This window comes from Colletotrichum truncatum (genome assembly GCF_014235925.2).
Source record: "Colletotrichum truncatum strain CMES1059 chromosome Unknown Contig_0009, whole genome shotgun sequence".
NCBI lineage: Eukaryota > Fungi > Ascomycota > Sordariomycetes > Glomerellales > Glomerellaceae > Colletotrichum > Colletotrichum truncatum.
This window is the reverse complement of record NW_027222406.1, coordinates 2,932,164-2,959,077: the sequence shown is the minus strand read 5'-3', so window position 1 is coordinate 2,959,077 and position 26,914 is coordinate 2,932,164. Positions and strand designations below refer to the sequence as shown.

Sequence of the window (26,914 nt, the reverse complement as noted above, 5' to 3'; positions counted from 1 at the left end):
TCAAAAGCAGATTGTGGCGGCCTTCCCCTCAAGCTGCAATAACGTATACCCAAATGCCTGTGACGAATGATAGCTGGGTATTCATTCCTGTGCTGTTTTTTGTGGAGGTGCAGTTCCACCGGAGACTGGCATCACGGCCATGGTGTAAGTAACACAGAGGGACACTCTATCAGCTGTTCAACACGTTGATTTACATCAAACCTAGGTATCAATGTACAACTACCCCAGTGTCGTCATATTTGCCTCGAACTGTTACTTCACGCCAAGTGTTATCTCTCCATTGGAGATGTCTACAAGCCATTGATACAATGGACTCAATGTATTCATTGCCTAGAAATAGACTTGAGGTTAATACCCCATGACAAAGACCCCTACGGTACGAACATCATTGCTTGTACCAAGCTCCCTACGTTGTATGCTTAGCAACTTCAACAGATACATTCATGATCGCTACAAACTAGATAGCTAATGCCGAGATTTCAACGTGATATCCCCTCCCGGTAGCTCAACTTCCTCATGGGTATGCCCCGGAATAAGGGGTGTAAGCCTGTCCGTAAAGCGCAGCTTTCTGAGCGTCCATGATCGCTCTGCTATTCGCCCTACAGTCCGTCAGCCTCTCCCGGCCTCAAAAGCAGTAATATGGGCCAACTTACAGCGCCTCCTTCGTTTGACAGCGTGCATTCTTACAGCTGTCTGTGTAACCCAAAGGTTTCATCTCGGACACTTCGTGTGTTTTGATCTTGTTGCAATTTTTCCGACCACATTCGTCCTTCCAGTACGTGGTTGGAAGATTGGCGTGGCAGTTTATGCAGGTCCATTTGATCCAGTGCTTGTCACACATTATCGTTTTTTTTTTGTAATATACACGTAATAATGGAATTGGTGATGGGACCAGTGGCGAAAAGGGAGGTTGTGAGTTGTATGGAAATGGGTTACCAGATTTTATAGTTATTTATGGAGGGCGATAAAAGTGAAGCGTGCGCAACGAAAGTACGGTTAATCTTGCGGACGAATGCGCCTAACCTGCACTTTTTCCATTTCCAAGCGCTGATATCCCATGCTCTTGAAACTAAAACCGTTGAATTATTGGTTGCCTTGTGTTGTCTCGTTACGCCTCACTTCCGCCTTTCTGCCTGCCCCTGCGCCTCACTGCTGCCCGCGCCTCCCCCCAGTTTCCTTATTTGTCTTTCCAGGGCAATAGGATTTGATGTGTTCGACACTGGTTGGTCACTAGAACAGACCGATTTACCTAGTAACTGAAATGTACATTGATGATTTAATCCAATTCGCATTCACTTGATCCTGCTAGGCGGCTTGCAGGCACATCTTGTGATTCAATCGCCACCAGTCTGACAGCCTTATTCCGGACCAATCCGATCATGTAACTTTCGTCGCGTCTCTAGCAACCTTCATCACCAATCTAAGTCTTATAGCCATAGAAATCTGCTTCCTCAAGTTTATAGGTGCTCTGTCGACATTTGGCTGACCTCTTTTAATCCAACACGAGATGCAGTTGCGGATAAGTCGGTTTGAACGACCAATAATTCAAGATCTAAGCCGTGGATATCGACACCCCTAAACCAAGCAGATGACTGAGAAAGTCTGCTATCCGCAGAAACAAAGCAACAAAATCTTTTTGGCTCATCTCGTTATTTGAGTTAATTAAAGTAGATCGCAGCCTTATTCACAGGTTACCATTGTGTAGCTGAGTGGTCTGAGTGCTTGTTCATAACTAACAATCTACTGTCATTCCTGCGCGTGTACGACGGCTTGATTATCATGATTCATTAGAAGAGACTCCCCAGGTGGTTTCTTCCACTTATCCAGATTTATCCCAGCAGCTAGCAAGTGCCTCAGGGTCAAACGCTCCATCAGCACAATTCGTGTATTCGTCATCGTACCAGTCATCATCATCATCATAGTACCCGAAAAAATCCCTCTCTCTAGCATCCATTGCCTCTTCTTCCAACAGTTCGAGTGCCTCATCGATTGTCAATACATTCCCTGCACCCCACGGCCCGAACCTCTTTGTAGGCGACTGAGGTTGGTAGGTGGGTGAGTGAGCCTCATGAACTCGGTGGGAACTTTCGTCCATTGCCTTTCCCAGCCATACGGGCTCAATGCGCTTCAGATACAAGCTGTGAAGAGCAGGCAGATGGACAACGTCATTGACGCAATATTGAACCGTTTCCGTGTCAAGTGGTCGAATAGCAAAAATATCAGCCGACATCTGACTCCGTACGTCCTTCTTGATCCGAACCCACCGGTTGCGCTCCATAAAGCCGAGGCTCAAGTCGCTCTCTACAGACTTTTCTAGTCCTTGGAGATACTCCTTGCTACCCCGTCGAGACCCGTTTTCGAGCAGTTGGATATCGATGACGCCGGCAAGGTCCACTTTGTAGAGCGCCCAAAGAGCGTCGGCGTCATTCCTGACGTCCCAGAAGCATTTCTTAACTTTGGAATCTTCGAATATGGCTTTGAAACTTTTCCCATTTTCTGCGGCTGTAGTAAAGGCAGCATTCCCGAGTTGCAAAATGTCAATGAGCCCGACTGTCATCCGTGGGTACACAAGGACTGTTTCCAGGGAGATTTTGCCATATCTTCCAAGATTGTGTCCTTCAAGATCTACATAGAGAGTACTTGAAGGAGGGATGGAAGAGATGAATGCTTTCAGCTCTGGGACTGAAGAGATAATACTAGTCTTTGTAGCAGAGGTACTCATGTCAAACTGAGTGATTTTTCTCCATAAGAGGTAACTGTGGTATGTGAGATGGCAGGAAGCTTTATCAAGAGTTTTTTTCCCCCGCACTTCACTTATATACGCAAAGTTATCATCACATGCAACCAACGGGACGTCTCGTAATGCATGCTTGATGCAAGAATCGGTGTAAACGATGTTTTTACACTTTGTGTGTTCATTTTGTTACCGTGAAAGTTGTTAAATTGTAGGGGCATTCTACCAATCGAATGGAAAACGGCTCGCAGCTTGCATATTTGGGCCCAGTTCAGTAGTTCGACATGTTGGATATAGCCTCTGACATTGGATGTGTTCTCTGGATTAAGTGAGGAATTTCAATAATCATCAACACAATGACATCAATTGATGTTACCTGCGTGGAAGTGGGCTCGTGTATCGCCTAAGGGAAGGCTCAGCAGGCACACGTTACACACTTCACAGCCATATTAAGCCCCTTGCGTTGTAACAACTGTTCATCTTCCAATCATAATACCCACGCGGGGAAAAGTTTTCCCTGTTGTCGTCGTCCTTCGACATACCTTAGACCTACCCCAACAACTCTGAAGCACACCCATATCCAGCGCTGCATGCTGCCTCAACATTTTCATCTCTACATGATATTGACCAACACGTTCTCTCACAGTGAAGGAACGATGGTGCCAAGGTTCTTTACCTGCTCTATGTGCGAAAGGCCAAGCGCTCGCGCGGTTGGAGCGGGCTGTGATATGTGTACTAGTTACTTCTGCGAGATTCACATGTCACCGGCTTTTCACAAATGCAGCAATGAGGTAAGTGGCACCTAGTCATAGGTATATCCACCCCTACATAGTACAACTTATACTAAACATGACTTTGTATCAAGAGTTTGGATGATCCAACGTACGAAGCCCTCGTTGTGGACGAAATAAAGCGTCTTCGTGCTCAAATCAATGAGGAGGCAGTCTGCAAACTCGCCTCCAGCCTCAATGGCGGCAAAAATTGCGTCGTCGAATACCCTCAGAAGGCTGTTGGTTTGGGTGCTCTTACAGGATGCGCGAACTACCACGTCCGCATCCGGTTCGAAAAAGATTCCACCTCCTGGCTCATGAGAATTCCTCGGATTTCTGGATTTGCTGTTGGGCTCCCTGTTTCTCTCGCAGAATACCTGATCCGGAGCGAGTATGCAACCTTGAAGTTCTTGGAGAATACGGCAGTGCCGGCGCCGCGACCCTACTCATTTGGCATCCCGTCTCAAGGTACCGATCATGGAATTGGAGTCTGCTTTCTAATTATGGAAGAATTGCCAGGAAAACCGTGGGACGGTCGAGGGGACACTTTGAAAATCTGGAAGGGACTCGCTGAGATCTTTGGAGAGTTGAACAGACATTCATTCGACAAAATAGGATCACTATATGTTGATTCTCCTGAGGAAGAACCCATAGTCTCAGCCATAGCCAGCGACAGATTTGTATGTCTCTACCCTTACGGGCCGTTCGAGACTTCGGCAACGTATTACGCTGCCTGGGCTGAGCAGCACCTTCTACTGATCGCGGACGGCCAGCTCTATCCTCAGTTTTCTATCAGAGCCTACTTGGTATATCGCTTCCTCCAAGAAAATGCGACTCAGTTGTCTGATACTGAAGATCGATTCTTCCTAAGACATGTTGATGACAAGGGTGACCATTTGCTAGTGGATGAGGACTCAAGTATCACTGGAATCATTGACTGGCAAATGGCTCGCATCGTTCCACGAAGAGAGGCGTTCGCGCCATCACTTGTGTCTGCCGATATGAGCGCCCTTTGCAATGGTGTTGTCTCACTCAGTGCGGCAGATGTTGCATTAAGAGATTCAATGCTCGAGAAGGCAGTGGATATGGCAGGCTTTACGGAAGATGAGAAAATACGAAGATTCTTTTGGGGATTGGGACTTGAATCCAACTGGGCCTACGCGTTACCATTGGCAAATGCAATCCTACAAGTCTTTGGGGTTAAGCAAGACTGGAATGAATGGGAGAAGACAGCGCTGGAGCGCTATGAGGATGATGAACGATTGAATGCTATTGTAAAAAAGGTTTCCTAGGGACAAAACCCAGCACCTCAGAAATTAGTCTGGGAAAGGCTCTTGGCCCCTTACACAAAGCGTCCCAGTATGTTTGAAGTCGCTGTTTGTCTACCTCATACACTTTGACGGTACACCGATCATCATCAGTGCGGAACCTTGAACTCGTGCGAACGGTCTTCTGCTTTACCATTTCCGTCTGATTGTCAAAACACGGGGTGGGTCCATGAAAGATGAGGTATAATGGCTAAATAGTAGTTTAGCCATGGTCCGTACGAGTCTTCGTTTTGAAAGCAGTTTATCATATATATGCAGTTTTGGTGGCTTTTACGACAACTCCCTCTACAAGAGACGACTTTCAAAACCATGGAGCATGTTTTCAGTAGCGAAGGGCAATGAAACCGAAAGATGGAGGTGCAAGAAAAAAAGAATTCTCGAGTCTTAGTGTTACGCTGAATCCATCTAAATAGTCTCAAGTTCTAAGTACAAGCTGAATGATTGCTCAAGCCGGAACCCGATTGCCTCGCAGTGCCACCAGACGCGGGTATAACGCAGGATCTAGCTGTGTTTCTAGACCAACTGGCGAAGGGATAGCGTTCAACTCACTATGCCTTAGTGCTTTTTTGTACAAGTCCTTGATGTTACCCCTAACACGTTTTAGGTTGTCCTGATCTCTCACATCATCGCCGAACTTGCAAACATTGGTGTGATCACTATCGAGCTTCACGATGTTCTCTCGATCGCCCGGTAAACCCAGCCGAGCACTCTCCCTGGAGACAATCTGCACTATGCGTCAACATGGTCGGTGCACTTTGGATCACTGGCAAAAGCGCGACTTACATCGTCGTAGGCACCCCAAAATGAGATGATGTCATAAAGCAAAAGCTGGTGCCGCCAGTACTCCTGCATAATATCTGAGAAAATGCTTCCCTGCTTTGTTGTCTCCATCATGTCGTCGCTCTTCTGGAGTCCCGCTTTCGAAGCAATCTTGAGGAGTTTCCAGTCGCCACCGTGGTGAGGCGTCGCAAAGAATGCCAATCCACTCGTGGCGTCTTTGATCGGTGTGTATCTGGGATTGTTATGCGCATTGATCAATGCCAGCTTGATGAGAAGTCCGCCCGTGCTGTGACCCAAGAATAGTATTGGTCTTGTCGTATCAGCATTCCCTCTCGCTATCCGCACATCCTCAAGCAGCTCATTGGCTTTGTCGATGAATGTGCTTCGATCCCTGCCGTACACAGGACTGGAGTTATACTGATAGAGAAGTATTCTCGCGCCAGGGACATGCTTGGGAAGGTCGTCGCGAAGCCAAAGACGTCCTGTAGGACCGGAAGGCGCACACCAAGTGTCCCAGGCGTGGTCTGCGTCACTCTTGCCCCAGGGGTTCAGGCCGGGTATCGCGATGATACTACATCAGTTAGTCAAAATGGCGAGAAAGATCTGGTGACATACTCAATCTTGGTTTCTCCTCCTTTATTGATGTTGGTGTCAGGCGATAGTTGACGTAACGGCTATTCGAGGTGTCAGTAGAAGTTGTAGCTGCAAGCAAGTAGGCGTACCATATTGGTGCTCTGCTGGACGATTTCTTGTGCGATGTACTGCGTTGAAGGCTTGTTTTCTTCCTGCAGTCTCAACCAAGAGGGAAAAGCCTAAGGTGGTCTATCGGTGCAGTATTATACATAGCGAGGAGCGGATGTCTGGCCTTCATAGCCGCCAGCCTGGCTAAACAGCGCGTCGCTAGCGAATCATCATCACGACAGGGATTGTCAAGTCCCCAGTACCAACACTGGCGGCAAGAGCACATCAAGGATGTTTATTTTTATAGAAAAATTTTGAGTTGGCAGTTTAGTTTACTGATTGAGACAGGATTTAATATTTGGAATGGCTTTTTGTTGTGTTGTCATTCTGAAGTTTTACTACAAATCGCTGGTAAAGTAGATACGTTGGGACTTCTTGCGGCCTTCGGTAGCAGATTTCTTGGGACGACTTTTGATCCACCATGTGGTTATTGTTATTACACGTTTCCAAGAAGGCGTGCTTAAACTTGTGTCGGAAAGGTACATGCCCACTGAATGGGAGGCTGTTGAAATGAAATCGTGGGACAATAGCTTTGCTGGAGATGAACGCATTTGTAAGCCTTTCTGACCTTCGCACTACGACAGAAAAGAAAATCGAACGTGATTTTAGTCGGAACTGCCCATATTATGACGAATCAATGAAAGAGATATCACCAGCATGTACTCAATATAAGCGCAAGTCAGTGACAGACTCACAGATACTCCCACGGCACCGCATTGTTTCCCCATAAAATAAAGGTGCAGTACCTGGCAACCCGACCAGTCACTCTCAGTTGCATTCGAGGTGGGATTTGGGGCTACCACTTGAGAAACCATCGGGAAAATATTCCTTATAACTGCACTCTAACCATGAACAGCCGCTTTGAACCTGCTCAGATGCTCCCTCTTGGAATCACGCAGTCACGAACATCATGCCAGTATGCGACAACCCCAATGACATACGAGTCTGTACCCACATAAGATCAGCTGCCGTAGAGTGCGGACTAGGCTCTCTTCGCCCGGCATTGTACTTTGATGACTTGAAACGCCGGGCCCATCATACTCGACTTAATTATCTAGACATTGTGTTTCTTTTAGGCCGAGGGCAAGTTGATACCAATTAGGCGAAGACCGGAAAAGAAAAATTGTCAGTTAGGCATTACAGCAGTAGGGTTGCTGTTCTAATAGCTCGGGCAATGTGCCTTGCAAATTCATCTCAAAGGACCTCTGTCGCTGCCACTTTCGTGTTACTTCCGCGGCCAGCCGAGTATCTTCTAATAAATGACCATTCCCTTCTCCTCGTGTCGAGTAAACCGCCTCCGATAGGTTTCCTCTGGCCGCAACCCAACTATTCAGAGGCTCGTATTGAAACTGATGACGCGTAGCGTCATTTATGTCGTCGTGCCGTTTGCCGGGGCGAACCCTCGGGTGCCGGGGACCCACCTCACATCGGCCGCTACCACGGCATGGCTTTCCGTTAGATATACGATGATTACGCAAGAGAGACAAGAGAAAAAAAAAAAAAAAAAAAGGGCCGGGATGCGGGTGCCGCGGAACAACGGCTTATCGCAAACTCAAATGCTCCGCCCCCGTGGCTTGGAACCTTAACAACGGCAGAACAGATCTCCTCCGATACGGGTCTAGGCTTGACAGCGCAAAATGTTGGCGACTGGGATGGACCCTTTAAACGCAATTTCAAACCCTTACGCTACTTGTAACAGGGTATGGTATAGCAGGGCAATCCAAAACCCTAGAAACGCCACATAGTTACGATGTTGGATGTTGAGGATGATGTAGCGACTGAGTTGCATGGGCTTCCCATGAGCTTTGAGAAGCATAGCATAGGTAGAAAAATTCTGTGTGGCGGCCGGCCAGATCACCCAGCGCGAGGAAAAGGCGAAATTACCAGCAGTGATATCCGCATCGTGGCCGTAAAAGTTGAGTTGAACAGCATAACCATTGTGAAACGGTTTGCAGCCTGCCCAAAATGCTTGCACTAAAGGGAAAAGGACTTAAGCTACTGGCAAGATAGCTTAATGATGGGACGATGAGAATAACCTTGAATAGGCTTTTTCCCCCTTTCCTTTGTGCTTTTTCTCTAATTACCTATGAACAATATCTTGCATGCACTTGCTAACCGACATCTTGGGCCAGAGGGGTTAATATGGTGTAAATAGGATGAAGGTTGGCTCAGAGATGTGGCACGGGGCTGATTGATTGCCGTGCCACTGACATGCACGTGCCGGAGAGAAGCACCGGGCCCCATCTGGGCGCTGCGAATGACGTCTGAGCCAACCAGTGGCTGGCCCGAACAGAGGCAGACGCATCTTCAAAGGTTGCATGTTCCAGCCACATTCGGGGTAGGCAGGTTCACCACATGGCTGAGCGGTTATCTGTGCCGATTTTTTTCGAACGACAACAAGCGAGAGACTACCTTATGCTGCCCTCATCTGCGGAGCCGTTGTTGTCCCCCAGACTCAGAGGCCACGACCCCGAGAGCCAAGAGATGGCGAGTCAAGCAAATGATCGGGTGTGTGGGGGAGGAGCACGAATTGCGTGTTTGCATTCGCAGCTTGTACGCGTCAAGCTTTTTCCTATCCATGAAGGAGGAACGGACTGGGCAAGACGACAGCAAGCCAACCAGCCAGATGCGCAGGTTGAATATCGGAAGGGTACTATTTCTATTGCAGGCTGCAGGGAAGGGATTTCCTTGGGAAGATTTAGGTAGCGAGGATCGCTATGGGCTCCCGCGTATAGTCTCGCAAAGCCGTGGGGACATTGGCCACTTGTGCTGGTGGGTTGGTGTGGATGCTGACATCCCATTTGCTCGTGAGCCTTGTTGATGGGAAGCTTGACATGCAAAATGCCAGGATCTCGATCCGTAGGACTCCATTTTCTTTCGAACGGCAAGGCTTGTCTTCTAGTACTAACTTAGTGTAACGTCCCTTGGCTTTTTGGCTGTGCCAGCGGAAGTGGTCTTCTCGCGGGCCAAAAGGCTGGACGTGGATTTCCCAAGCTGGGGGAAAGCAAATGGGTTTCAACATGAGCGCAAGGTGCCTGAGGGCCGACAACTTGCAACGCCAAGACGGTTGGATGCCGGCCAGAAACAAATCGCTCCTGTCGTCAGAAAGGCAGTCTGACAGCCGGTCCTGTGTAGCCGCCTGCTCAGCAGGGAAGGTCGTTCCAGTAATGAGATTCGCACCGGGCAAGGCTGCATCTACCGTTGGGAAAGGAGTGAAAACGGAAGTGAACAAGCCCATAATCCTTGTAAAGGAGAGGAAGAAGGATGTGTGGGTGGCCTGGAGTGCGGGGCGGAGGGTTCTATGCAAGCCTCAACCAGTAAGTGACCTCGTGTGGCTAGAGTGAGATTCCAGGGGAGGGGAAACAGGTCGCGTGCCGAGTGCAGACCCACTATTGCTCGGATAGAAGCATCTATAACTGGCCAGTTTCTCGGGTCGTCAGTGAAAACGGTTCCGCAACTCAATACGACTTGAGCTCGCAGGTAGGTAGTGCTGCTGGCTGAAGGCGGGCTTTTCAGTAAGTTAGTCTGCCTCATCCCCCCTGCAGAAGGGCAACAGCAGGCACACCGGGCTGACAGTGGATGCCATTTTATTGCATACCATCTTGGTCGCCTGTTGGGGTTTACTTGACAACTTAACGATCGGCAAGAGTTGCTCTTCATGGCTTGGCTAAGGTTATGACCAGCTGTTCCAATGTGCGACGGGCGGTGTACGGGACGAGACTTCAGAGCCGTTAGTAGCCTAGCTTGCACCTAATTCCTGCCATCACAACACATCACAGATGTTTGTCTGTCAGTTGACGACGCGGATCTTTGAAATGGTGGCCGTCGATTGTCGATTGTCACCGTGCCGAGAAAAGGCGATGGCGCAAAGAGCCTTCTTTCTGTACAGCTCCCAGCTGAAAAGGAGACCTTGAAAATAGGAATTGGACGGCCAGGATGTCGCCGTCAGATTCTTCTTGGCGCGCCCGGCAACAACATCAAATTTTCAAAGCCAAGCGTGTAGGAAGCGAGAGTCCCACCGGGCTTGAGGACCTCTTCGATACCACTGGCCCTGAACTGTTACAGCTAGTAGTTTGCAGGCTTCGGGGCAAAAACCGGCCTAGGTACTATGTTTGGTTTCCGACTCGGGTGTTAAATTGGCTGGCCCGGTTCGATATGCAGAGTGATATCATCGCTCTGCGCCGCTTATAGTGTTCTGTCCTAACCCAAAACAATGTAAGCGCTCGTCCGTTTTGATAACGGAGTGAGCAGCACTGAAGTACAGAAGGGATGGATGCAAATGAGAAGATTTGGGGTGCCGATGGCGGCGAAGCTGTTGGGTGTATGGGGCAAGAGCGAGCAACCCCAGACAAGGCTGGCTGAGGGAAACAAATAACCATGTAGTATCCGGAAGTGTAGCTGCAGCATCTGACAGCTCAATTGCAGTACATGTATGGTGTGAATGTCGAAGACATCGGATTTCGGGTTCCGGGTTCCGGAGGTGGCCGCAGAGGCTGACTGGGGGGATCAAGCACCGCGCCGGGAGCGGAAGAGAATAAGAACACAGGAACAAGTGAGGAAAGCGAAATGGGATTTTCGATATGAATGTTCTGCAGTACGTATACCTTTTACAGAGGACGATGGTGCCAAACCAGAGGCCTGGGTAAGAAGGCCGCGTGTCCTCCTTTCTGTAAAGCGGGAGGCGTATTTTGGCGCAAATGAAGGAAGGAGGGAGGGAAAAAAAAAGAGTAAAGAAAAAAAAAAGACAATGGAAGGATGAAAACAGGAATCCAGCACTCTGTGGCTTTGATGAGGTGTATTTTTCCATCTTCATCTCCATCGTCATCATTATTGCCGTGGCTGCTCTTTCTTCCATTCCACAGTCATTTTGAACGGCGGTCCTTCCTTCTCTTTTTTATGGATATTGCGATGAGCAAGCAGCATTGACTTGTACTTGCTGTTCAGCTTTATTGTCGCTTCTGGGCAACCCCTCACCTATCTACTTCCCTGCTCTTAAAATGTACCTTCCTTCCACCGCCACGACTCGAGCTAGGGTTGGCAATTATGAGTGCCAGGATAGGAGGGAACGGTGGACAATGGAATTTTTACGGATACTCTGTGCGAATGTCACACTAGTCAAATTTCCCACCTGCTAAGGCGCGGTTTCCCCACATGGTAATCTTCCCCAAACCTGCAGTAAGACCCACCTTTAGTGCCTGAAAAAAAGACAGGTACGGTATGCACCTACCCACCCACCCACAAGCAGAAACACGCTCTTTCCCTTTGCGCGCGAGCGTCTGAGGACCGGACTTCGACTCAACCTGCAGGTTCCGTCTGTCCTGCCTGCCCCCCCCCCATGCTGCTACTACTACTGCGGACACTACCACTGCTGTTCCTACCACTATTACATAGTACCTCTGCTACCACCATTCCACCACTGCCACCGTTAGTGCAAGGTGCGGAGCATTGCGGTGCCTTACCTTTTGCTCATTATCAGTGCCCATTGCAGGCGGTCACAGTGCCCAGACTCCATACCAAGACCCCAAACCAAAGGAGCGACATGACTTATTACCCTTTCGGCTCGCTTGCTAGGAGCCCTTCGGCGTCCCGAGCAGGGATGCAATGCAAAAGAGAAGAAACCCATCGAGTCTTGGCATCACGCCCAGATGCCGCGTGTTCCCACCTTTTCTTCCCTCTACGCCTTTGCGAGTCTCCTCTTACTCAAAGCTTGGGCAAGAAGGATTGGTTCTCCGTCTATGTTTTGTCCTGTGTAAAAAATAATGGCCCATCTGTTAAAATGAATGGCGGAGCCCCCCTCTGCGCCTACCGCTGCCACTATCGTTCTTGCTCCTGCTCTTGCTATTATTGTGACCCTCCTTTCCTCTGATCCCTTTCCCACACACACACCCCCCCCTATCCTACCCGTATTGTCGCATCACCAGCTCCCTCGTCGCAGTTTTCTTCCTTGCTGCTTCGCGAGCCTGCTTTTCTCCTTTTCTCATTCTCTTTCTTTCCTTTTCCTCCCTTTGCCCTCCCTTTTATCTCCTGCCAGCTTTTCTTTTGGGGTTGTTCTCCTTTACTGTCCTCAAAAGTGATTACCTAAACGGTATTGGCATTCTTGGAGGACCTCAGTTGGGGAAAAACGGTAGCACGATAAGCGGCGATAAACTCCGGCGACAAATTCCCCGGTCAACAAGCATCTTTATCGACAACCGGAGTCGGCACACTCGTTGCCAACGTCAGTTTTCGATATCGGGACTTCAGCAGACCCTACAGAGAACAGGCTGCCAGCAAGACCGCTTGAAGGAAATTGGCGACTGGCTTGTCTGCACTTTTGGGGAAAACGGACACATTGCTCTCCGATCCGAGACATTCGATCTTTGTGTCCCTCGCTTCTGAGACGACTCGATAACGCCGCTCTCTCAACATCACGACATAAATATGGCTGATGGAAGGCTTCCCAACGGCCAGCTGCCTCACGGTACGCCGGAAGGCGGCTGGAAAGCAGTGAGGACCTGGAGAACACCAGATTGGGTAGAACCAATTGTAAGGAACCTGAAAGGCACTCGCCGTACATTGTGTACCGGGAACAAGTATCTACAATGATCAGGACACCCAGCTAACACCAGCACTAGCTGATCGTTTCTATCATGGTTACCGCCTTGTGGTTTACTCGCCGAAAGAACTTCTCGATCCTCCGCCGCAACGGTGCCAGCTACGAGCCACTGTTTGACGGAGCGGACTCGCCCCGAATCTCTGACGACTCTTTCGGCAGCCCTATTCGAACAGAACCCCATCCTCCCAAGTATCGCACCATCTTCGGGTGCATTCGTGTCAAGACCCCGAACTCGAGCCGTTTCGCGAAATATGTCCACTCTCGCATCCTGCAAAAGTTCCCCTTCCTCGTCGAAATGTTCTACTGGGCCATCTCCTTCTTCTTCTACCGTATGACCGGAAGCTTGGCCCAGAGCTACTACGGCGGCAGAAAGTCTTTGTGGGAGGTTGCTCAGGGACACGGCCTGTTCTTGCTCGAGACCGAGGCAAAATTTTTTGGTCAGGGGACCATCACCGGCCCGGAGCGCTGGGTGGAGTGGCGCGTATCACACTGGTTCTTGGAGGGTGCCCAGGTTGGAGACTTCCGCGGCATCTGGCTGACAATCCTGAACCGCGGCTACTCCCTGATTCACATTCCCGGCACCGTGGGCTTCATTGGGTACTATTACGCCATGGCGCCCACTCACGCCCGGTTCTGCACTGTTCGCCGCACCATGACCCTGTTGAACATGTTTGCCTTCATCATCTTCATCTTCTATCCCACGGCGCCCCCGCGTCTGATGCCTTCTGAGTATGGCTTTGTGGATACCGTGAACCTGGAGAACGCCGAGAGTGTCTGGATGAGTGGAAAGTTCGTAAACAAGCTGGCCGCGATGCCTAGCATGCACTTCGGATATGCTTTCGCCATTGGATGCGTTTTTATTGCTGACTCGGCCATCCTTAACCTGCTTTTCGGCCGCCTGCGCAACTACCTCTTGAAAGACGACTTGGACAAGTCTCTGGACATCGACGATGTGGAGCTGAAGGAGGTTCAGGAGAACCGCAAACGCTGGAAGAGCTGGTTCATGTTCGCTTTCGGTGTCTGGTATCCCAGCTGGATCCTCCTTACCATTGTCGGAACGGCCAACCACTACCTCCTGGACGCTGTTGTTGCTACTTTTTGCGCGCTGATGGCTTACCTCTGCAACCGTGCCTTGCTAGTATTCCTCCCGGCCGAGGACATGCTGCTTTGGGCTTGGAGACTTGAGAAGCCCGTTCCCACGACAGGTCGCATGAAGAACATTACCGTGCGGTAACTGATACTACCGAAAAAAGACGGAGACGGTGAATGAGATATGTGGAAGAAATATTCCCCTGCTTGTCTGTTCAAAGCATTGTAGAGGCGTTGGGAAATGATAAATGGCCTCGATTTACCTTTTTTTCGTACCTACGGCCAACATTGGGTAAAGATGTATAAGCCCTTTCATAATGAGAACCTTTGTTAATAAATCATGAGAAATTTGAGAACAATAATTGACTGAGACGAAACCGCGTAAAACCATGTGGCCCCGGGGTCCTTTTTAAAACATTGTCCTTGATCGTCCGGCACTGGCAGCATTTCGCTCGTATTTGGTGGGGCCAGTTGACTGCGCCTAAACGAACACTTTCACAAACCTTCAACTAAAAATAAAGGCACCCAATATAAGTATGATTGGACACTTGCCTTTCTGACCAGCTGATTGGCAGGCCGAGATATCCGTGGTCCGTGACGCCGCCAATGATGACCGTAAAACCCGGGGGCCGACTTTGCCGGTAGCCGACACCCTCCGTCCTCAAGGTGATAGGGATTGTCTGCGGTCTTGCAGATTTTCATATATAACAGGCGGCCTCGCAGGATTTCAATTAGAGACTGTGGAGACTGGGTCGATCCCAATCGGGGGCCGATTTGGTTTTCGGACGGTTTGGCGGTCGAGGTCTCATTGAAGCTGGCCGCGGGCGCCGTCGATGCTAGATGTTTACTGATCAGTGAATAGGTACTGATGGGGAGATGTTACGAAAATACGCTGCCCCTGCCCGGGTCTAACTATGATGGTAAACGCGGGCTCGTTTCTGAATACGGTATGCCTGCGTCCCATCACATTAGTGCTGCTTCTGGAGCCCAAATCGTGTGTTTATTTCCTTTTTTTGGCTTCAGCGATGAGGCAGCCTGCCAAGGGTAGAATCGATCGTGATTCGAATTGTCGATGAGTTGTCGCAGGCTCACGAACAGCGCGCATGGTGAAGCAGACAATAAGATCGCTGCAGTGGCCACTGGTCGCTCATATGTCTTCTCTAGGTACATGGGGGATATGCTTTTTATGTGGACGACGTTGGATGTTGGAGACGTTGGTCGTGACTGGAGCCTCTGGGCCACAAGCGACCTATCGCGTCCAAGATCAATACCACGTGTCTCAGTGCGGACTTACATGTCGACACCACTATCTGAGATATTGAGAAATGCGATAGAGATCACATGCGATTGTCTTGGATGCCCCCTTGTATTGTTTGCTGACCTGGGAGAGCGATGGCAGCTGATGACCTGGAGTGGGTTGTTCACTGAGAGAGGCGACGTTGGGCTACAACAAATGGAACACAGACTTTCTCCAGAGCAGGTTATCTAGTACAGCGCTGTGTTCCAGTAGCAAGCAAGTGTAACTAACGTTTCTTGTCCGCAGTTAATCCGTTGTGCGACGAACAAAGATTACTCCTCTATCAATGTCTTTGTTCGACCCGACCACCATAGACTATAAAACCGCAACGGCTGCCGTCGACCAGGGTTTGTGACTGGGGCAAGTCATCGGAAACGAGAGCTTCAAGCCAGAGGTAAGATCAATCGCAGCCATGGAGTCCCCGGCCCGCCGAAAGCAGATTCTCTCGGAACAGGCTTACAACCTCGCTTCGCAAACCTACCTCCGCATCCCAGGCATCCTCCTCGACCCGATCCCGATCCTGATCCCCTATGTCCACCGCGCAGCCCTGACATTCCTCAAGCCGTCGCAGTTCAAACTAGACCGATCGTGGGAGGAGTACTACGACGTCCTCCAGCCCTTTGACGACGTCGCTTACAAATTGGTCGATGTCTTCGAGTACTGCATCAATGAGCTGAAGTATAGTGTTCCCGCAGCCGAGAAGCAGCTGTCTTCTGAGAAACCCGACTGGAAAGCCCCATTTGAGCGAGTCCTCGACAACTTGGGCTCTGCCGCCAAGGGCGTTGGTCTGCGTGCTGACGATGTCATGTGGATTGCTTTCTTGTATACCCGCGCCTACGCAAACACCCCCAAGGCCTTCCGCGTCAAGGACCGAAAGTACTGGTTCAAGGCTAATATTCGGTACTTGCATGATTTGCTCGCTGAGTGGGAGGTTTTGTTGAAGGAGAAGGGCTTTGAGTGGCCTGTTATCTTCTCTGGGCTTTTTGGTGGTTGAGTGGGTTGTTTGTCTTGTAGAAGATGATTTTCGTTGCGGGTAATTCAGGTAAGACATGTTAATGATACAAGGTAAGTCGATATGGGTACTTTTGTTAGCTGCTTTTCTTCCTTGTGACTTGTTGCCTTCTGCCGACTTTAAGTTGGTGGTGTTCGGTTTCGATGGTTGAAGTAACCTTGAGATGACCACTCTGCTCTAATTGAAGACTCTTGGTGTATCTTAGACTCGACAAGCGAAAGCTCGTCAACTGATTAGTGCCGTAAATTCATGGTACCCTTGGTTTCAGTACTGAATTACGGGCTGCAGTCCATAAATGATACGAAGGCTAGGCGGGCAGTGGCAAGGGTAGATTCGCCCTGCATATGGCTTTTGAAGATGTCGACAGAAAAGGGTTGACGTTGGAGGGCCGCCAGTGGAAACTTTAGACAGGATCGTGAACCCTGTATTATTAGTTTTATACGTGCTACATATTGATATCTCAAATTACTAATTATTGACCACTTCACACTCAAGTTCCAGCTTTGCATCCGTGAATGTGAACACTTTTCCGGTTCACATCACAGTTGATAACCCCTGGCTGGAAACCGGGAGGTGGGGGCACTGCGAAAACAATTGCCGCAAAGTGTAACTGTGAAGTAAATGACCTCTCTGGAAGTTGATCGCGTCGGCGATATAGTCCGAGTAAAGAGTTGCATCGGGCTTCGTCGCGCGTCGAGGGTATGGTCAAGGCGACCATTGGGGGGGGGGATAACCTGACCAATTACCCACTTATTTAAATGAATTATGGGTCTATCTGACCAATTTTATGATTGGCTGTATTGAGGTGAAGTGGGTCCACCTGACCATGGAATTTTTAATCGGTCAGGTGCACGGACCAGTTACTGATTGCGTCCCACTACTGATTAGGGTGCATACCCCATATTAATATTTAAATCCCTATTCTATTCTGATTCTCTTCCTTTTCCCTCCGTAACCCTTTCAAATCGTATGCGCCCCCCCCCCCCTGGCGCACCGATTCCTAATTACTTCCGAATCAGTTCAGAAATCCGACATCATGCCTTCATACAAGCATTCTGTAAGTACAATGGAATCGGCTTAGGATCGATTCAGAACTGATTCAGAATCAGGACGATTACAAGACCTACAAAGAAGGTCTTCTCCAGGGCGGCAAGAACCACCGCATGGAGGATCTTCCTCCCTTCGAGTTCAACGAGGTAAGTGATTCAGAAGCGATTCCACAACGATTCAGAAACAGTTCTGAATCGATTCAGGCTGGCGAAGTCAAGCTCGCCCCTGGCGAACTCTACTGCCGCTGGGGTGGTAGATCCAGCAGCATCACGTGCACCAAGGTAATTCAGAATCAGTTCCGGATCAGTTCAGAACTAATTTCGAATCGATTAGACGGAGCGGTTCTCGAGCGAGTCGAACCTCAAGAACCACATCAAGAAGCACAAGCTCGACGGGGTCCCGGCCAAGGTTAAGAGCCGCAAGTCCGGCGCGAACTCCGTCGAGGAGAACGATGATGCAGCTGGTAAGTGATTCTGAACTGATTCTGTACCGATTCTGAACTAGTTCTAAACTGATTATGAATAGAATTCTACGACCGCATCCACGGCATCGCCATCGGCGCTCGCGATGACAGCGAGCTGCAGACTCCTTCCAAGAAACGGAAGGCGCAGACCCCTCCCCCCCTTCTTGCCGTGCCCACGCGCAAGCGGGGCAACCAAACTGTGGTAAGTGATTCTCAATCGATCCGGAATCCTTTTGGAACCCATTCTGAATCGATTCTGCAACAGATCAACTTCGCCGAAATGCGTCGCGCCGCCGGCTTCCCTGCCAAGGGCAAGTGCACCCACTGCACCACTGCCCGCAATGCCAGTAAGTTTAGAATCAGTCTTGAAGCAGTTCAGAACTAATTACGAATCGATTCAGAATGTCCTCCCGCCCTTCGCGATCAGGAATGTGAGGTCTGGGCCCGCTTTGAGGATGATGAAGAAGATGAGGCCTGAATCAATTCAGGATCGGTTTGGAACCAGTTTGGGACTTCTTTCGGGACCGATTTGGAACCGCTTTAGAATCAATTCTTTATAGATACCCGGGGCGTTCGGTTTTTAAGCTTTTTTTAAAAAAAAGCATTTCTAAATCAATACAGAAATGATTTAGAATCGATTCTCTACCTATCCTATATGCTATCAAAGTCCTAACCTTCTCCGCCGCTCTGCTAACTCTAGTTCCTTTTCTTGTAGTTCAAGCTTCTGTTTTTCAACTAGAAGTTTTCTTGCTTCTAATTCTAATCGCTTTTCTTCTAATTCTAGACTTTGCTTCTGTAAGTCAAAGTCATCTTGTTGTCCCTGTCTGATTTCGTTTCTTAAGTTAGAAATAGATGTTCTTTGGAGAGTATTTGACCTAATAACCCCAGAAGATGAAGCATGGGAAAGACGAGGGGATCGATTCCGAATCGCTTCTGAAAGACTTCGGGATCGATTCGGAATTGAGGATGGACTTCTTGAATTAGTACCCCTTGAGGGACTAGACGTAAAGAGTCGGGTTGATAAAAGCCTTTCAACACGTTCATTATCTAGTTGCTCACGGGATTCCCTCTGGCGTTGGCGTTTAAGTTCTAAAATAATTTAGAAATAATTATTAATAAATATTAAAGTATTTTTAACTTACGTAAACGGCTTGCAGCTGTATTATAACGGCCAATAATAGAAACATCTTTCCAGGAAAGCCGGATTCCTAGTGTTGTAAACACTGTATCCTGCTCTAAAAGATGGCGATCGTATTCTGCACATCTAAGTACTTTTGAATTAGTTCTCAACGCATTCCAAACCAATTCCGAATCAATTCAGAAGGGATTCCAAACTTACTTCTGGATACATGTAAGTAATGGTAAATACCGATTACTCCAAGTATATGAGGCTTCATGTAAAACCTCAACAGTATTTGTATTAGGTATGAATTGACTCCAATCTGATAAGGGGATTTTAGAGCAGTTCTGATTAAGTCCAGCTGCAATTGTTTTTCGGGCTTTATGTTGAGCCCATGCTTTTATTTGAGGTTCAGCTAAGTAAATTAGTTCCCAAGTGATTCTGAAGCGATTCGGAAGCGATATAGAATTGATCCTTACTCTCAAATGCCTGACATAAAGCGAAGTAGTCTTCTGAGGAACGGCAGAATAGTAGGCTGCGCATTTGATTCCATAGAGAGTCAGGGCTACGGTCTTCTGTACAGTATGCCTCAATCCCTCGTTGGAAATGAATTAAACAGAAGCGTACAGAGCGTTCAACCTGCCATGCCCATGGTCTATGCTCTGGGTCACATTCCAGAGATAGATATTTCCCAAACCCTAGATAATTAGTTATAAATCGGTTCTGAATCGGTTTAGAAACTATTAAGAACCCATACCAATAAGGTTTTTATGGTCTTGATCAACTGTAATACCTAGTAGACCCCTACCATGAAGGTGTTTCCACTTGACTTTATATCCAAATTTCTTATAAAGTAGTTTAAACACAATTGTATACATCTGCTGATACATTTCTGTACTTTCAGAATTGGTAAAAACTCGGATAAGTGGAATTGCTAAAATAGTTAGGAATCTGTTAAGAATCCGTTCTAAATCGATTTAGAAGCGATTACGCACCTTTCGAAGATATCGAATTATACCATCCCCAAATAACCTCAACTTCCTCCTTTCCAGCTAGATGTTTATAGTTTGTATCTACCTGGAAAGTATTAAAAGCCTCTTTCTTCCATAATTCAGCTTGCTCTGCATGAAATACAATACATAGGTATGTATTGCCGTCATCATTAAAGTACTGAATATACTATAAGTAAATTAGTATTGAACCCGCTCAGAACCGATTCAGAATCACTTCATACCCGAATTTGACGCCTAGTTTGAGCATACTGGTATTCATACCAAATCGCTAGACGTGAACAGCCTGCTGGAAAGCTAATTGCTTCTTGTTTACGGATAATTGAGCGTAAGAAGTCTGTATTTGCTAGACTTTGATGAACGCTTGTAATAGTCTGGCTATTATAAGTATCACAGAATTCCTGAAGTTCGCGAGATTGTAGGAATGCATCTAGAATCAATACTGGATTAGTTCTGAATCGGTTCGGAAACGATTCTAGAAGGATTCTCACTTAACCCCGTTCTAGGTTGATTGATCTTCTGGACTACCTGTTGCAGCCTAGATATAATACTAGCTGGGGCTCTAACTGGTGGTGGTGGTGGATGTAAATGGACCCCATGAGAAGTTAGAAGAATAACTGGGGTAGCTTCTAGATCAAGCGGGACCCAGAAGTTCCATTTTACTGAACACGTAATTTGAAGAATTGTTTCAGGAACGATATGATTAGCGTCTAGATTGATTCAGAATCAGTTGGGAACCCATTTGGAATCGATTCGATACTAATTTACTTACCGCATCGTGTAATTCTCCTCTTATTGCTAGCAAAAAGATAACAGCTATCAGTAGGGGAGCTTTCTTCTATACTTCCCCCTTGAAGTATAGTTTTGATTAGAGGTAAATATAGCTGGAATTCGATTGGAGGAAAGCCAATATAATGGTTTTCTCCTTGGAGACTTTGTGACCAGCAGATGCAGCGGGCTGTAATCTGGGAAGTTCCTGGAATATACTAAAGTGATTCCGAATCAGTTCCAAATTGATTCCCAATCCATTCAGAAAGGCTTCTTACCCCATACTCTGTATTAACTACTTCAAGACTACATCTTTCTGTAAACGGTCGGCAGGCGGTATGTTGTTGGAAACGTTTTATCTGTGCTTGTGCCCATCTATTTATAAGTATTAGTATATTATTTCTAAAAGGGTTCCGAACCCGTTCGGAATCGATTCTGAATGCTTACGAAACTGCTTTCCGTTTGAGATCATACTGTAGTACCTCTGTTCGTAATGCTTCAATACTTTGCAAGATTTCTGGGGTAACTTTCTGATGCTTCCAGCATGGAAGATTCTGATCGAAATAAGAGCATGCCTTTCCACCTGTACAAGTGTAAGTTGAACGTAAACAAACAGCATTTTGAAGGAATGCTGAAGTCGTCCGTTTTGGTGGGAATTGCCGGGCATGGTTGTACTGAATCTGTGATGTAATTAGTTCTGAAGTAGTTCGGGATCGATCCCGGATCGATTCAAAAGTAGTTCGTTTACCATTCTCCAAGGCGATTTAATATCCTCCTCATTTAAAGTCCTTATATCAATAACATAAAGGACTCCATTCTCACTTGTTTCTGGATATTCTATAAATGTAGGTAGAAAGATTACTTTTTGAGCAAGTACATGAACATCCCTGAGGCTATTATGCCCAGAACGGGTTGCCTCTGATGAAACAAGTGTTGGAGGTATTTCTGAATCGGTTTCGAGTTGATCCTGAATCGATTTAGAACTAATTCCAAAGTCGTTCTCATATATCCCTACCTCCTCATTTACTGGTAAGCCAGACTGGGCCTGGGCTGGTAGTTGATAGTAAAGATTTAAGTCTTCTTCAGCTTCTGCATCAAGACTAGTAGGTTCTAATAGAGGACTTATTCCCTCTAGGCGAGGGAAGAGATTTTCAATCGATTGAAGAGCCATTGTAAATCGATTCGGAACGGATTTGGAAGCGTTTAAATGTCGTATGTTCTTACAAAAAGTATGTCAAGGGTGAGGTTTCAAACCGCGCTAAGGAATTTCAACCTGACCATAGCTAACTAGCTGACCATGGTCAGCTGATCTCAGGGTAGCCCCACAAATCACAAAATAAGTGGGTAATTGGTCAGGTTATCCCCCCCCCCCAATGGTCGCCTTGACCACACCCTCTCGGGCGTCTCATAGCATGATTCTTCGGAGACCGAAACCGGGGCGGATAAGCCCCACCACTGCCCCTCATTCCAGCGTGATGTCACGGCGGGTCAGCCCGCAAGGTCGGACGGGACCTGACGTACGCTATATCAACTCCGAGTGAGCCAAAACTCTTCACTAAAACTCGCGAGAGTAAGTGTCTAAAGATCTTCCGCTAAAAAATAAAAAAATAAACGAACAATATGGCGACAACTAAGTATACCCTGGCCAGCCGGGTCACCGTGAGTCTCACCTTAGCCCCGCTCACACCAAAGATGAGGCAGCTGACATGCTCCGTAGTTGGCCAACGGGAAGACCATTCCTCAGATCCAGCTGGGTCTGTACATGATGTCCGGCAAGGAGGCCACAAAGACCATCCCGTGGGCCCTGGCCGCCGGCTACCGTGGGTTCGACTGCGCGCAGATGTACCACAACGAGCGCGAGGCGGGCAAGGCCATCAGTGACTTCCTGGCCAGCGGCGAGAACACGCAGGGGTTGAAGCGTGAGGACCTCTTCTACACCACCAAACTGGCCAGCAACAGCACTTCGTACGACACCGTGCGCCGCTCCATCAAGAACTCCGTTCAAGTTTCCGGCCTCGGCTACGTCGATCTGTTCCTGCTTCACAGCCCCTATGGCGGCAAGGAAGCTCGACTGACGAGCTGGAAGGCGGTCGAGGATGCCATTTCTGACGGTGAGGTGAAGATGGGAGGTGTCAGCAATTACGGTTCCGCCCACGTAAGTCACTTATCACTGAACGACAAATTCACTAGGTTCTTGGCGGGAGCATCTACTGACAGCATCGCAGATTGAGGAGTTGATGGCTTCCAAACCTCGCATTGCCCCAGTCATCAACCAGATCGAGGTTCATCCTTTCAACACGCAAACAAAAATCAGGGAAACCTGTGCCAAGCACAACATCGCCATTGAGGCTTACGCGCCTCTTGCCCGCGGAATGCGCATGAAGCATCCCAAGATCTTGGAACTGGCTAAGAAGTACGGCTGCAGCCCGGCTCAGTTGTTCGTGCGGTGAGTATTGCTTTTTTAACCCGTATTTCTGGAGTACAAGTCGGTGCTAACGCCAATTGCGTCAACAGCTGGTCTCTTCAGCACGAGATGATCACTCTTCCCAAGAGTGTGCGCAAGGAGCGCCTTATTGAGAATGCTAATGTGGCCAACTTTGAGATCTCCAAGGAGGACTTGGCTGCGATGGATGATCTCGACGAGAATTTGGTTACCGATTGGTGAGCTGCTCTGAATTTTGTGTCAAAGTTCTGCAAGCTAACACAGTAAAACAGGGACCCGACTGATGCTCCTTGAATGGACGATATTACATCACTTAGACAGAATTCATGCAATCGATAAGATAGATCATAATGTGCCATGAGCAAAATTACAATGTCCACCAGCTGATTGGGCCTGTGGTGGTTGGCTGCGATTGAAACGTGAAATGCAGCTAACGTGCACTGCCTGCATGATTACGGGTGCATGCATAGGCTGAGTATTTGGTTCGTCGCTGCCTCAGACTGCAGGAGATAAACACCTCTTTTTGATGCAACGTGGACACACTCACCACGGTTCCCTTTCTCACGCCCGGCTTCTTGACATCTGCGATTGCATATTTTGTTGTAGAATATATCCCGCCATGTGGCTTTTAAATACTGATTCGCTTGCCCTACAAGAATTCTTCCATGCCAGACCGGGCTACGCTATCCTGTCTCATACATGGGGAGATGAAGAGGTGACTTATCAAGACATACTCGGCGACAAGTCGTCCTTGAAAGACAAAGCAGGCTACAAGAAAATAAGAGAATGCTGCGCACTGGCACGCGAGAATGGCTTCCAGTGGGTATGGATCGACACCTGCTGCATTAACAAGTCTTCCAGCGCGGAACTCTCTGAAGCCATCAACTCAATGTTCCAATGGTACCGAGAGGCTCGTGTCTGCTACGCATACCTCATAGACGTTCCGAGTTTACATTATGCGGCTTTCTTGGCATACAAAAACTTGATTAACACACCAGATGATCAGGTCGATGTTTTCAAAGAAGAGAAGGCAATATTTATGAAGAGTCGCTGGTTTACCCGTGGCTGGACTCTTCAGGAACTTCTCGCCCCTCGCCAGGTCCTTTTTTACGCTTCTGACTGGTCTTACATTGGGACGAAAGACGACCTCTCAGGCCTAATTGAAGAGCAAACTGGAATCAGCGACCTGGCGTTGGGGAGTGATTCATTACAAGGTTTCCCGGTCAGAACAAAAATGCAGTGGGCTGCTGGGAGACAAACAACCCGTGTCGAGGACCTCGCATACTGCCTACTCGGCATATTCGACATTAATATGCCGTTGCTATACGGTGAAGGCAATCGCGCGTTCAGACGCCTCCAAGAAGAAATACTGAAAGCCGCGGAGGACTACAGCCTTCTGGCGTGGGCCTCATCTCGAGGTTCCTCGGGTGTGGCTGGAATTGGGTCAGCTCTCGCGGCAGAACCGAACGACTTTGCTGCGCTAGCGCTGAACGGCGGCATTACTATCCAACCTAGCACGCCAGAATCAAGAGACATGTATGTGCATAATGCTGAGATTTACATACCCAAAAAGTACTCTTGGAAAAAGGAACATATACTAGACAACATGACTATGGACAGCGAGCACTTTCTTCTCCGTAAGCAACGGAGGAAAGGGGTGGTGTTTCAACCGCCCACGATGTCTGCAAGGGGGATTCTCATCACGCTGTTAACTAACACGCCGCTTGGGGAAGCCCCCTTGCAGTATAATTGGCTCGCCTGGACGCTTCTCAATATTGATATCGAGGGACAGAGCTATGCCGTCTGTATCGCCCTGCGTGAGGAAGGGAAACCGATCGGCGTGGGAATCAAAGCAGCCAGACAGCGGTCAAAAAGCCTCCACTTGGTACCTCAGGAAATGTTGAGGACTTTCCGGCCCATGACATTATATCTCCGTGTGGCCGAGTCGCCAACAAACCAGCACTGGAAGATCGTGGATAACGTGCCTATTCCAATGGAAACCGAGAAAACAGGACTTTTCCTTAGCGAGAGAAACAACGTTGCGGCAAGGATTACAGAAACGTTTCCTCGGTTGATGTTAGAACGAGTGGGCGGGTTATATAACGTTGGAAGTGCCGGGTTCATGCAAGCGGCCGCTACGATATTGAACTTCGATCCTGTCTGGGCTTTCGTCATTTGCCTAGAGGATGGAGAGTCCCGGCTCGTTGTCTTGCTAGGTAGAATGCAGAACACGACATCAGCCGCAGGGGTGTTATGGCACTGCGATGTGCTGCCATTTCCTGGAGAGAAGACTCCGCGGACCATTACGGATATCCTACTAAGCCAGGACCGTCACCCAACAGATCTGCTGCGTGGACCGGATGCGTTCCATCGTTTCTCGTGGGGAGAGGTTGGGGCGGTTGTTAAACTGGACAAAGGAAGGGTTCATCATTTAGTAGAAGTCACAATCCAGCATCGGGGCGTCGATGCTGTTACTAGCCTGACGAAAGATGACCATGAACAGGAGGTTTACCCTGGAAATGATAGTATTCCTACAATCGAGATAGATTTAGCACCAGTTAAATCTACTTGAGGGTTGTACATGCGCAGAAATTCGCTGAAGCAGGGCGTTTACTATTTCATTCTCAAAAGCCCATAGATCTAATTTGTGTGTTTATTTGATGCGAACTCTTATGATTTTGGATGTGTAGTTGTCGTCTGAAGCAATTTTTAATGCGAGCTCCTAGAAGATTATAAAAGTACAGGATTGCCGAGTTCAGAAAACGAGAACCACATTTTCCTATGTCCTCGATTTGAAATAGTTCTGCCTTGAACTGTGCAGAATGTGAACGCTTTCTCAATGCTATACGCAGTCCCACGCAAAAAGCGTTTGACGTTGAGAGTATAAGTTGTCACTTGCCGAGACTGGATATTAGACAACTTCGCCATCAACGATTATCACTTCAACAACTGTCTTAAAGCATCAACCTCGGCTTCTTTCCTCGCCAGCTGTAGCCGCAGCTGATCCCGTTCTTCCGTAACCTCTTTCAAGGCAGCTTCCAATTCTGTAATGCGATCTCTGCCCTTCTGGCGGTAGCGCCGAGCCGCGATAGTGTTACGTTGCCTCTTGATGGCATGTATGTTGTCGCTCGTGGTTGAACCCATTGAAACTTTGTGAGTGTGGCAATTTTCCGTTTTGGTTTAATGGTGGTGGTGTCAGCTTGAGAGGCGTTCCCTCTGTCAATGTCAGCGTGTTTGTGTGCTACTCGACGACAGAGAGTGAGGTCGACCCATAAAACATTGGTTTCTTGGATGGCAATTGAAATTTAAAGGAATATAAATAAGCTCAGACGTATTGACATATTATACCACATAGGGACTATTTCTGACAACTAGGAACCGATTGAATTTCGCCCGTCGATTCAAACGTATTCTTGATTGAATGTGAGTCAGCATGGCTCATCATGACCACCAGGATACCTGTACGCGATTGGCTGACAGCACTTTGCTAAGTAAGATAAAAGCTAGAACAGATGTCTCTAAACTAGGGCAGTTTGTCCCGAACCTGCGGGCCAAGTATGGAATATGACCCCTCCTGGATGTGTTCTGCGCTAATAACCATAGAGTGCTTTTAGATAGCTAATGGGCACTTCTTCCTCTCCTCCTGTTTTCTCGTGACTCCATCTTCGTGGATAGAGCACTAGATAATGTCTGACATGGTCGAACTTGAGCACC

General features: G+C 48.2%; 8 protein-coding genes across 8 annotated transcripts; 6 read left to right on the top strand and 2 right to left on the bottom strand.

Annotated features, from left to right (window-relative positions):
• Positions 1 to 1,819: 1,819 nt before the first annotated feature.
• Positions 1,820 to 2,557, bottom strand: CTRU02_213357 (uncharacterized protein; the record flags this gene model as incomplete). Its single annotated transcript, XM_036731595.1, has 1 exon — positions 1,820 to 2,557. One exon carries the CDS (start codon positions 2,555 to 2,557, stop codon positions 1,820 to 1,822), a length of 738 nt encoding a protein of 245 aa, XP_036576594.1.
• Positions 2,558 to 3,492: 935 nt separating this feature from the next.
• CTRU02_213356 (uncharacterized protein) lies at positions 3,493 to 4,796 on the top strand (the record flags this gene model as incomplete). The annotated part of the gene is made up of 2 exons (XM_036731594.2): positions 3,493 to 3,525; positions 3,600 to 4,796. 2 exons carry the CDS (start codon positions 3,493 to 3,495, stop codon positions 4,794 to 4,796), a joined length of 1,230 nt encoding a protein of 409 aa, XP_036576593.2.
• Positions 4,797 to 5,277: 481 nt separating this feature from the next.
• CTRU02_213355 (NB-ARC domain-containing protein) lies at positions 5,278 to 6,337 on the bottom strand (the record flags this gene model as incomplete). The annotated part of the gene is made up of 4 exons (XM_036731593.1): positions 5,278 to 5,556; positions 5,616 to 6,183; positions 6,228 to 6,286; positions 6,335 to 6,337. 4 exons carry the CDS (start codon positions 6,335 to 6,337, stop codon positions 5,278 to 5,280), a joined length of 909 nt encoding a protein of 302 aa, XP_036576592.1.
• A 6,436-nt stretch (positions 6,338 to 12,773) lies between these two features.
• On the top strand, positions 12,774 to 14,182 carry CTRU02_213354 (uncharacterized protein; the record flags this gene model as incomplete). Its single annotated transcript, XM_036731592.1, has 2 exons — positions 12,774 to 12,878; positions 12,968 to 14,182. 2 exons carry the CDS (start codon positions 12,774 to 12,776, stop codon positions 14,180 to 14,182), a joined length of 1,320 nt encoding a protein of 439 aa, XP_036576591.1.
• A 1,564-nt stretch (positions 14,183 to 15,746) lies between these two features.
• CTRU02_213353 (uncharacterized protein) lies at positions 15,747 to 16,328 on the top strand (the record flags this gene model as incomplete). The annotated part of the gene is made up of 1 exon (XM_036731591.1): positions 15,747 to 16,328. The coding sequence occupies one exon, from the start codon at positions 15,747 to 15,749 to the stop codon at positions 16,326 to 16,328; it is 582 nt and encodes a 193-aa protein (XP_036576590.1).
• A 1,054-nt stretch (positions 16,329 to 17,382) lies between these two features.
• Positions 17,383 to 18,337, top strand: CTRU02_213352 (uncharacterized protein; the record flags this gene model as incomplete). The annotated part of the gene is made up of 7 exons (XM_070206036.1): positions 17,383 to 17,403; positions 17,456 to 17,542; positions 17,600 to 17,677; positions 17,730 to 17,859; positions 17,922 to 18,061; positions 18,125 to 18,206; positions 18,261 to 18,337. The coding sequence occupies 7 exons, from the start codon at positions 17,383 to 17,385 to the stop codon at positions 18,335 to 18,337; spliced, it is 615 nt and encodes a 204-aa protein (XP_070060429.1).
• Positions 18,338 to 22,377: 4,040 nt separating this feature from the next.
• On the top strand, positions 22,378 to 23,494 carry CTRU02_213351 (aldo-keto reductase; the record flags this gene model as incomplete). Its single annotated transcript, XM_036731588.1, has 5 exons — positions 22,378 to 22,416; positions 22,475 to 22,912; positions 22,983 to 23,203; positions 23,272 to 23,418; positions 23,473 to 23,494. 5 exons carry the CDS (start codon positions 22,378 to 22,380, stop codon positions 23,492 to 23,494), a joined length of 867 nt encoding a protein of 288 aa, XP_036576587.1.
• Positions 23,495 to 23,819: 325 nt separating this feature from the next.
• On the top strand, positions 23,820 to 25,772 carry CTRU02_213350 (HET domain-containing protein; the record flags this gene model as incomplete). The annotated part of the gene is made up of 1 exon (XM_036731587.2): positions 23,820 to 25,772. One exon carries the CDS (start codon positions 23,820 to 23,822, stop codon positions 25,770 to 25,772), a length of 1,953 nt encoding a protein of 650 aa, XP_036576586.2.
• Between the last annotated feature and the right edge of the window lie 1,142 nt (positions 25,773 to 26,914).